Below are 11,624 nucleotides of genomic sequence, written 5' to 3'. Positions count from 1 at the left end.
ATATATATATATATATATATATATATATATATATATATATATATATAAAATAATGCTGCTATCCTTGGAGCTTGTTATTTGTAAGAAGGCTGTCTGAATACATTTAATATATCCAAAAACATAAGGCAGTTTAACTGGACGCTGATCCAATTGTCCCTGGTGTGTGTGAATATGATAGGGACCTTAAATTATATTGTACATTTCACTGGAGCAGAGAAGAATGGGAATGATGTATAAGCCCTGCAGAAAACATTATAATTATAAAAGAATAATAATATATACATTAGCACTGGGATTCTGTCACAGCTGGGGCAAGCAATATGGCATCTCCTACAAACGTGTAGAAAGATAGAAAGTCCTGAACCCTCAGATTTTATTATTTAAAGGGATCCTGTCATCGGAAAACATGTTTTTTTCAAAACACATCAGTTAATAGTGCTACTCCAGCAGAATTCTGCACTGAAATCCATTTCTCAAAAGAGCAAACAGATTTTTTTTATATTCAATTTTCAAATCTGACATGGGGCTAGACATTTTGTCAATTTCCCAGCTGCCCCTGGTCATGTGACTTGTTCCTGCACTTTAGGAGAGAAATGCTTTCTGGCAGGCTGCTGTTTTTCCTTCTCAATGTAACTGAAGGAGTCTCAGTGAGACATGGATTTTTACTCTTGAGTGTTGTTCTTAGATGTACCAGGCAGCTGTTATCTTGTGTTAAGGAGCTGTTATCTGGTTACCTTCCCATTGTTCTTTTTTTTGGCTGCTGGGTGGGAAAGGGAGGGGGTGATATCACTCCAACTTGCAGTACAGCAGTAAAGAGTGATTTAAGTTTGTCAGAGGACAAGTCACATGACTTGGGGCAGCTGGGAAATTGACAAAATGTCTAGCCCCATGTCAGATTTCAAAATTGAATATCAAAAAATCTGTTTGCTCTTTTGAGAAATGGATTTCAGTGGAGAATTCTGCTGGAGCAGCACTTCTAACTGATTCTTTTTGGAATTTTTTTTTCCCCATGACAGTATCCCTTTAATGGAATATAAAGGAATCATAGACGAATGCTTACAGCCAAAATATATTTTCCAATTGGGTGCGGAAGGGTTACTGCTGGCTGGTTTTGGTTATCCTGTGCGTGGGTGTGGGATAAAGACAATCTCGGGCCCCTCCTGCTCTCAGCTGGGCTCCTTTCCTGATAGGGCCACAGGCAGGAACCCTAAAGTTACAAAGGATACACTGCCAGGGCAGCAATGTGGGAATGGGTCAATAAGGAGCCTAAGCAGCTGAGAGGCAGCGCTCTTGGAAGAGCTTTTTTAGCTATAGAGGAAGTGGGATGAAATAGAGGAAGTGTGTGTGTGAGTGGGTGCAATGAGTTCAGCAGCCGAAGGGGGGGAGAGACACAGAGAAAAAGGTTGACCTATTAATGAGGAAGGAATGAGATTATAAAGAACACAAGCTTGATTTCATCCCACTGTGCCAAGTCAGCCTTTTTCAACTTGAGCATTGATCGAATGGACTAAATGCCACTTTCTAATACACAATAAAAAAAAAAATTTAAATAAAAATAACATTTTAAAGTTTCTTGAAAGCAATGGGGTACATGAAGTATTTCTCTACATGGAGCACCACGTATCTTGACGGCGATAAATAAATGATGATGCCGATGGAAATGCATAAATCCTGAAATGCAAAAGTAACCGTCCTAAGCTATAAATACCGTTTTATTCCATTGCCCATTGTATTCAGAAACAAATACAAACTTTGTTGATAATAGTTCCCCTTTATAAACATTTACAAGTAGCTGAATACAAAATCGGCAGAACCGACACTCAATGTTACAAAGTGCCACCACCACTGATTATTTATTTTTGGGTTAATCAGTGTCCTGCAATAAAACGAGAGCCAGTGCCAGGCACTAAATACACAGGTACCTGCCCAAACGCCTGGCTCCAGTCCTACAGATTTGCATTTCCTTGTAGACAAGCTGTCCTGGGCTGATTTCTACTGCTGCCCTGTTGAAACCTGGAATGGTTCCTATTCGCTGTATCTCAAAGTACTTGAAACAAATACTGCAACATGCACTGTATGGCCAAAGTATCCAGCACCTGCCTGTCCATCGTTTCATTCCAGACCAGGACATTGGTCCTTCCTTGTTTCTAGGTTCCCACTAGATGATCTTGGTGAGATTCGGCCACAAGAACATTCGTGAGGTTGGGTATCAGGCCTGACTTGAAGTTGGCGTTCCAATTCATCTCTCAGGGATGAGGTTAGGGTTGTGTTCAGACCAATCAGGTTCCTCCCCTTCTATCTCAGCAAGCCAATTCTGCATGGACCTGGCTTTGTGCATGGGGCATTATTGTGCTGAAAAGAACCTTCACCAAACTATTGCCACAAAATAGAAAGCATGGACTTGTCAACAATGTCATTGTTCTCTGTAGCCCAAACCATTACTCCTTATTTATATTGTGCATTCAGCAGATAGTGATCTCCTGGCATCTTCCAAACTAAGATACCACTCCAGGTTACGTTTTTACTGCTCCACAGTCCAAAGGTGACAACGGTTACACCAGCACTTGGCATTGTGCATGATTCCAGTGAACAGCTCTTGGGCAGATGTTTCATAAAGAGACAGTTTGAAACTTAGCAGTAGTTGTTCCACCTGAGGACAGAGGACAACCCTTCACATGATAGTCCTCATGACCAGTTGACACCAATGCCAAGTCTCAGTGGTTGGGACAGCTGGTGCTTACTGGTAGATCTTATTTTCCCCGCAGAAGAAGCATAGACAGGCAAATAGCTTAGGGCTTCTTGCCGAGTATTTGTGGCTTTACACTGGAACCAACAAAGGGAGGAACCAGTCTACTGTACCTTCAGGGTTTGAAAATGCATCTACGTGTACATGTTTTGGTATTTGCATACTCATACTGGTAACATAATTCATTGAGCTGGGTAATAGGGTTCAGACCTGTGGTTCTTATACCTGAAATCTTCAGGTCCCATATTTGATAGGCCTCTTTTTGCATCTGGTTCCAGTCTCACTCAGGATCCTGGTGTAGAAAAATCAGTGCTACTGGAGATGGAGCCACATTGTAGGTGATGGAAGTAAAGTTTTTTACATGCTAATGGGTCAATCATTTATTATTCATGCCCGAATGGACTTCCTTCGTCAAGAGTGTTCTGTGATGTTCATGTTGCAGTTGGTCTTGTTTACATCTGCATTTTGAAAGCCTTGATTGGCTGCTACAGCAGTGGCACACAGAGATGTATGTGTACACATTAAACATAATAGTAATGAACGGGACAATGGACTTTGATCACACACAAGTAGGCCAAATTAGATCCAGAACAGGGATTTCCAGCCTGGACCTCCAGGGATGCTGCGAGTTATAGCCTGACAACAGTTAGAATGCCAGCTTGAGTATCGTTGCCCTAGGGACACCCTATTATGCACAGGAAAAATATACTTGTTATGTAACTGTATCACGTCATTTGCACATCCGCTACTGTTGTTGCATTTGTTTGAAGCTATGCTTTAAGCTATTCTTTTGTTGTTTGTCAAGGGCATGCCACCAGGATCATGTATAGTGTCATATGGTATTATAGGTTCCTTATTTGTACTTAATGAAATGCTTACTGAGATTCTGCCTCTTGCAACTTTTGTTTTTAGGTTTCTCTTCTCTATATGGAGCAGGAGAGGTTTGGTCCTACAGACTTGGGTAGGCATGGTCGGACTGTCCTGCCAGGATTGCCAAGAATCTCCCAGTGGGCTCAGACTTTTATGGACCCAAACCAAGGAAAATTCCCATCAGCCCCTTCTTAAGCCTATAATTTTTAGCACTATCTGTAGCTAATATGCATGACAGTGGGCTTTGGATGTCAGGTTCAACTGCCAAGCAGTATGAGAGGTGCCTCTACTGCCAAAAGATATAAACTGCGGCCTAGGAAACAAACATCACCTGCAACTGCATTATTAGTCTTTATATATCTAAGCTCATATCTCAAGGTCCCTAACACAGCTGGAAACACTCCCCAAATTTGAAGGTGACCTTAACTCCACCGATCTGGTAGCAGGACAATACAGTGCCTGTGTGTTTAATGTACATCATTTATTTATTTATATAGCACCAACAAGTTACTCAGTGCTTTACATTCATTTATAATGAACATGGAACAGATAGTGAATAACAAACAAGGGTTACAGAGTACAACAGGAACAGAGGGGCCTACTCGCAAGAGTTTAAAACTAAAGGTTAGGGTACAAATGAGACATAAGGATTCCAGAAACACATTTGTGATTTATGATACAGCTATGACTGATTCGTTAAGGTACATTGAATACGTTTCCTTAAACAGATGGGTCTTAAGGCTTAAGGCCCCCATACATCGGTCGATAAAAGCTGCCGACAGACCAGCAGATTATTGGCTTGTGTGTTGGGCCATCCAAAGGGCTTCCCTGATCGATATCTGGCTGAAAGTCGGGCAGATCTTGTTCAATCAGGTTAAAAAATCCCGTCGGACCACTGCCGCATCTGTGCTTGTATTGTGTCCCGCGATCTGACCGCCTGTATTGGATGCATTATGATCTGATCGTTGGGCCCTAAGGCCCACAATTGGATCAGCCCAATATCGCCCACTTCAATGTGGGCATATCGGGGAGAAATCCGCTCATTTGCCGATATCGCCAAACGAGCGGATCTCTACGTCTATGGCCACCTTCTAGGATCTTCGAGCGGATCTCTACGTCTTGGGCCCACGATCGGATCAGCCAGATATCGCCCACTTCAATGTGGGCATATCGGGGAGAAATCCGCTCATTTGGCGACATCACCAAACGAGCGGATCTCTACGTCTATGGCCACCTTTAGAAAGAAGGAGAAAGTCGAGACAGCTCGAGGCAGAGAGTTCCAGAGAAAAGCAAATGCCTCCAGAGAGAAGTTTTGTAGACAAGAATGTGCTGAAATGATGAGAAGAGAAGAGAGGTGAAGATCAGAAGTAGATTGAAGGTTGAGTGGAGTCCTGCATGAGTCCATTTTCTTATACCCGTACCTGACCCATACCCTCTACCCAGACCCGCATCCCCACAATTTTCCCTCGCTGATCCTCTACCCAACCCGCTATAGGCCAACTTTTTCTTTAAATTAATGAGCAAGATCTTGGGCAGTTTTATTAATGGGTGGAAGGTGCAGAGGGGGGATTCCATGAGATAAATGTGCCAAATAGTAGTTGCAGTTTAGATGATAGTGAGCAGATAAGCAGTATAGTACGAACTTGAAATGAATGAAGTTAGGATCAGTTTGTGACTTTCAGCTGATCTACTATATCTTCTGGGTTACTGAGTTAAACTAGTTTGCCAAGCAGGCTTGGCTTTAAGGACAGGTCACAAAGGGGAGGGGAAGGGTTGTTGAATGGCAAGGGGCCAATGGGTACCCACTAGTCAAGAGTTGTTGAAATAGCATCGTAGTAGAGCGAAGCTGCCATATTCAGACAGCTATGCACAAGAGTTCCTGGAAGAGATAAGAAGGGATGCTTTACTATCATGTGATACTAATATTAGTATTAGCATTAAATGCAACAGGACTTAAGCTATAGCTTTTTGGCCGTTTGCAACCAGACAGTGTAAATGCTCTCTGTGTTCCACAAGTGAGAATGTTAAAGCAACATGACACTGACGGAGCAATTATGTGGCCGTGCTTCAGTTGTCTTACCAAGTAAAATGAGCCTCTGCCTCCAGGATGACTAATTGCAAAGTTATTGACGAGTAAAAGCAAGGACACTTTCTATGGATGAGAATTTAAAGGGACCAGACAGAATTACTGCCTGAATGAGCACGGAGAGCTCTTGTAGGGAAAACTGTAAAAAAGTGCTGAAAAGATAAACTGTATAAAATGTATTTGGGTTTTGGGTTAAACCTGCCTTTGTTTGCAGCCGTACATCATGCGACAGCTGTCATTTGATAGAATGGGAAAGTTATTTTAAGGAAAGCTCACACACTTGTGGCTGAGATGTTTGCTCTGGGAGAGCCACGCGGTGGAGCATGCGTTGGAGACACCACATGCCAAAGATCACATTTCAGATCCACAATCAAACAACAAGTGAAATCTCAGCCATTCTCACTTCGGGCTCAAAATATGGGAACTGTGGTCCTGACTCAGATCAGTTTCCACTTCTGGAATCAGCCCACCACCCACCAATGTCATAGAAAAGGTCATTGCAAAAACCACAGGTAGAAATCCTCAAGACTTATGCCTTAATTCAGTATGTTTCTAGAATCCTGCCCAGGATCGGACTGGACCGGCAGGACACCAGGAAAAAACATGGTCGGCCCCAGCTCTTTTGGGCCAAAAAAACAGATATGCGTGTGGGAGGCTGATGGTGGGTTGCGTCTGGAGCTGGGAGGCTTTTTGGCAGGGGCAGGGGTCCTGAGACAATGCTTGGTCTCCTTTGGTTCCCAGTTGCTGGAGGAAGTGTTGCTACAGGGCCTAGAACAGAGGGAGGTTCAGGCAGGAGAAGAAGGTGCAAAGAAAGATTTGTAATATTTCTAGGAGTGAGAGGCAGGACCAAGGTAGTCGAGAAGAGCCTCCAATGAAGATACCTGCAATGTCGCCACTATAGGGACTCAACAATCAAACACAGGAATAAAGAGATTCCTGGAGTAATGGCTGTTTGTTCTCCTAGAAATAACTGAAAGCCCAACCTGAAAGTGAGGTAGAGATTTGGAGGGAGTATTTGCTGTGTTAGATATTCTTGAAATGATGACTGGATGACCGATACACAGATACTTTTCTATATCAGTGTTCATTTCATGAATGGAGGGGAGTCCTGACCAAAGACTTGCTCTTCAAACAGGGTGGCCTTGGCCAAAACTTGGACCTTCAAATGGTTCTTGAATGGAAAAGGTTTGAAAACCACTGTTGTAGGGTATGAAAATGTAATTTTGGGTTCATGGTTTCTAAATGTTTCCCAGGAGATTGAGTTATTGCTTTCCATTCTAAAAGTATGGCAGTTTCTGTGCAACACCTTCAAGTGTAAATACCTCCAAGATGTCCATACAGCACCCATCTATAATCCTCAAGCCTTGCTAAGGTTGTCTCTTACATACAGTAGAAAGTTTTACCCTGGCTCTGGAATAAACATGAGCCCGGAATTATTGTTCCAAGTTCACAATGACAAAATTCAGACCCAAAACTTTTGCAGCTTGATGGCGCCGTGTAGTGGAGGTACTGAGCAACTACACGAGTATGATTCTTATAATGAGTATGATTCTTATAATGGTCACTTGAAAAACGAAGAAAATAAAGCAAACAATTACAATTCTAAAGAAATCAGCTCCATACAATAATGTGAAGCAGCCACCAAGCCACATCACTGATTGAACAGAAAGAAACATTGGGGTGTCACCCTGCTATAGTTCCAGGGGTACCCAGGGCACAAATAATCACTCACCCCCTATTTATCTTACTATTATTATTATTACTGCACAGTTCTGAGCTTTCTTTCTTCTATTCCAGATTACTCACAGCTCAGCCCATTGGAATGAATCACATGAACTTATTTTTGAGCCAATAACATCTCAAGTTGCATCACAGCTGGGTGATGTCATGACACATTTATACCTCACCATAACGCAACGGGGGGCTCACGGCTTGGGAGTCTGGGGAATGATGACAAAGCAAATAGGGACAAGCCTTTCCTCAGCAATTTCATTTGTACTTCCTAAAAGAGTACTAAGGGGGCCCAGTCTGAAGGCCAGTTAGGGGGAGATTTCGGGTGAGTGATTATTTGTACCCTGGGTACCCCTGGAACTATAGCAGGGTGACACCCCAATGTTTCTATATATCTGTAACCTTGTTATGAGCTAAGGGGGCCCAGTCTGAAGGCCAGTTAGGGGGAGATTTTGGGTGAGTGATTATTTGTACCCTGGGTACCCTGGAACTATAGCAGGGTGACACCCCAATGTTTCTATATATCTGTAACCTTGTTATGAGCTAAGGGGGCCCAGTCTGAAGGTCAGTTAGGGGGAGATTTGGGGTGAGTCTTTATTTGTACCCTGGGTACCCCTGGAACTATAGCAGGCTGACTGTTACCCCAATGTTTCTATATATCTGTAACCTTGTTATGAGCTAAGGGGGCCCAGCCTGAAGGTCAGTTAGGGGGAGATTTGGGGCGAGTGTTTATTTGTACACTGGGTACCCCTGGAACTATAGCAGGGTAACACCCCAATGTTTCTATATATCTGTAACCTTGTTATGAGCTAAGGGGGCCCAGTCTGAAGGCAAGTTAGGGGGAGATTTGGGGTGAGTGCTTATTTGTACCCTGTGTACCCCTGGAACTATAGCAGGGTGTCACCCCAATGTTTCTAAATATATGTAACCTTGTTATGAGCTAAGGGAGCCCACCCTGAAGGCAAGTTAGGGGGAGATTTGGGGCAAAATCATAGAGTGCAAGCTTTACATGGTAGGTGCCTTTGTGTTCAATAGGTTGGAGTTGTCTATAAAGCCTATAATGGCCCATTTTGCAATATTAAAATATCTGGATATGTGTGTTTAAAGGGCAAGTGAAATCACAATAAAAAGAATTGCATTACAACCTTAAGGTGGCCATACACGGGCCGATAAAAGCTGCCGACAGACCGTGTCAGCAGCTTATTGGCCCGTGTATGGGGCCCCCCCCGACGGGCTTCACCGATCGAGATCTGGCTGAAAGTCGGCCAGATCTTGATCGTATGAGATGAAAAATCCCGTCGGATCGCGGCCGCATCTATACGTTGATGCGGTCCTGCGATCCGACCACTCATTGCTATCCGTTAGGATCCGATCGTTGGGCCCTAGGGCCCACGATCGGATCAGCCCGATATTGCCCACCTCAAGGTGGGCATATTGGGGAGAGATCCGCTCGTTTGGCGACATCGCCAAACGAGCGGATCTCTCAGTGTATGACCACCTTTAGGAAATAATGCTTTAAAGCATGTAAAAGAGAAATAAGGAAATATATGGGAAGCAATTCTTCAGGACAGATGGGCAATAAATCCAAGTAAATAAGAGCTCCTGACGATAATTTCCAAAAATATGCGCCATTTTTATAATCTGCCCACTAGAGGGCCCTGATTGACCGGAGCCTATAAATCATACAGGGTATATGTCACAATATTAGTCCTATTCAAGGGATTGTTCACCTTTGAGTTAACTGTTAGTATGATGTAGAGAGGGATATTCTGAGACAATTTGCAATTGGGTTTAATTTTTTATTATTTGTGTTTTTTGACTTATTTAGCTTTTTATTCAGCAGCTCTCCAGTTTGCCATTTCAACAACTTGGTTGCTGGGGTCCAAATTACTCTAGCAACCATGCATCGATTTGAATAAAAGACTGGAATATGAAAAGGAGAGTGTAGCCTTACAGAGCATTTGTTTTATTTAGATGGGGTCGGTGACCCCCATTTGAAAGCTATAAAGAGTCAGAAGAAGGTGACAAATAGTTTAACAACTATAAAAAATAAATAATGAAGGGCAATTGAAAAGCTTCTTGGAATTGGCTATTCTATAACATACTAAAAATTAACCCAAAAGTGACCCTTGCTCTAGCCCCAAGTGCCAGGCTGAGCAATTAGGGTTTCCACCTTTCTGATTTTGAGCAGGAGAGTTCTTGCAGACCTCCCAACATTTTGGAAACAAAAAAAGGGACAAAAAAGTTGCTGCGTGCAGGCTGCGTGCAGTGCAGCAATTTTTTTTTGATCGCGCCCATTTTTTGTGGTCAAACCCCCTAATTACCATGTTTATTTTACAAAATTTGGCAGATTATGAAAGTTTGAACATATTTCTGCTAATGAAGGTGAATTGCCCTTTAAGCTGTGAGTCTAACTTCTCCCAAGAGATTTGCTTATCTTATATTGTTACAATTACTTATTTGCTTATCTCAAAATTGTTACAAAAGTATCTTATCTGCAGCTGTGGCTGTTCTGGTCTCTCTGCCAAAAGCCAATTAAGTTAGAAACATTGTTTCTTTTTCTGCCTGTTCAGTGCAGAGAAAATCGTGACTTTCTAGTACAAACGAGGGACTGTGGGTTGAGCTGTCAAAAGAGGGACTGTCCCTCTGAAAACGGGACATAGTAACATAGCAAGTTAGTAACATAGTAAGTAAGGTTGAAAAAAGACACACATCCATCAAGTTCAACCCTTTTACTTTTTTTAACCTGCCTAACTGCCAGTTGATCTGGGACAGTTGGGAGTTGTGTCTTGTAGAACTGCAGTTCTCTGCATGTCCCTCCGTAGCCAGCGCTGGTGGAGATATTGAGAGTTCTGCGACAGCCGGAATGTACAAGTTTTGTTTATCTTTTAATTTCCACCCCTTCCCCTCCACGCTCCCTTTTGCTCTGCTCCTTTTTTTTATATTCGCCCCTCACCTTTCCCTGCCTCCCCTACTGTAACTCTCCTTACCTTTCCCCTCCCTCACTCCTCCCCTCTCTCCTCCTCTCACCTCCCTCCACCCAATCTTCCTGCTTTCTCTATGGATTTAGTGGAGTCCGGTCTGGGACACTGGGAGGAGCACAGCCCTGGAAGCTTCTAGCCCCCAACCTGAATTCCCCCCGAGCCCTGGCCAGGGGGTCTGCACTGCACTCTAACAGGGGTCTCATCTCTAGCCCTAAACTTCTACCCCCCTCTCCCAGACATAGAAAGAGAAAGCTGCCTAAGCCTGGGCTGGACACCTGCACTGTAGGACACGACTACTGAATGAATGAGACTGGGGAGATCACGGGCTCCTGGGAATGACAGCGACACCCTGGGAAAGGAGAGTGAGCGTGTGCGAGAGGGAGACACCCCTATTCCTGCTGCCAGGGTGTAGCACTGACCAACTGCACTGCTGTCGGTGTGTAACTGTGTCACAGTAATTGCTTATTGTGTGTCACTCGCTCTACACTTGGGGTGCAGGTTAAATAGGCAGCTGACCCCTCATTTGGACACTGTGCTACAGGTGTGATTGTGGTCCTTTTGTGTGGTGATTGCGGTATAATTGTGTGGCACCTGACATCAGAGCAGCCGACATGGCGGAACAAGAGGGGCTTCAGTACGGGAAGGCGGATTTCGTTCTTATGGACTCAGTCACCTTACCGGAATTCATGGAAAACCTAAAGCTCAGGTGAGTAGCCCGGTGTCTGCTATCATTTACAGGTCCAGTGTGTGTGAGACAGAATCAGAAGCAGGTTGTCCCTGAACCACTGAGCTTACAATCTAAAGATTGGTTCCTTGAGGCACAGGGTGAGTGTGACTTGTCAGTAAGTGATGTAAGTGAGCCCCACACCTGAGATAAGGAGCTGACTCTTCAATCAGAACCCCTGGCTCACAGTCTAGTGACTTAACTGCTCTTGATGCTGTGGATTAAATATGTTGTGATGCTGTAAATGCAGGGCGTGTAGTAACGATACATACGTTACATATATGTACTGGTCGGGACATAAGGGGGTCTCAGTTCATGCCTTTAACATTCTATTAGTCTGTTTGTATTTATGTTCCCCCAAAGCATGCCAAGGGTTAAATACAATGTCGCATTAGGAATCCAACGCATTCCCCAATAGCTTGTCTATAGCAGGTCCTAGACTTCCCCTCATGCTCAGCTGCTGGAGGGATCACGGCCACTTTT

The 11,624-nt window shown here is 43.7% G+C and overlaps 1 protein-coding gene across 2 annotated transcripts in view; it reads left to right on the top strand.

Annotated features, from left to right (window-relative positions):
• Positions 1-10,326: 10,326 nt before the first annotated feature.
• LOC108702550 (unconventional myosin-Id-like) overlaps positions 10,327-11,624 on the top strand; it is a 36,292-nt gene continuing 34,994 nt past the window's right edge. Inside the window, exon 1 of one of the 2 annotated variants that reach the window (XM_041578638.1) lies at positions 10,327-11,123. In XM_041578638.1, coding sequence (XP_041434572.1) covers positions 11,029-11,123 — 95 coding nt within the window. In that variant the 5' untranslated portion in view covers positions 10,327-11,028. The remainder of the gene's footprint in view (positions 11,124-11,624) is intronic. The other variant, XM_018238084.2, reaches the window with a different exon arrangement.

The sequence above is a fragment of the Xenopus laevis genome, chromosome 9_10S (genome assembly GCF_017654675.1).
Source record: "Xenopus laevis strain J_2021 chromosome 9_10S, Xenopus_laevis_v10.1, whole genome shotgun sequence".
Classification (NCBI taxonomy): Eukaryota; Metazoa; Chordata; class Amphibia; order Anura; family Pipidae; genus Xenopus; species Xenopus laevis.
Note: the sequence above shows the minus strand (reverse complement) of the source record. Positions and strands in the feature narration are given on the sequence as shown.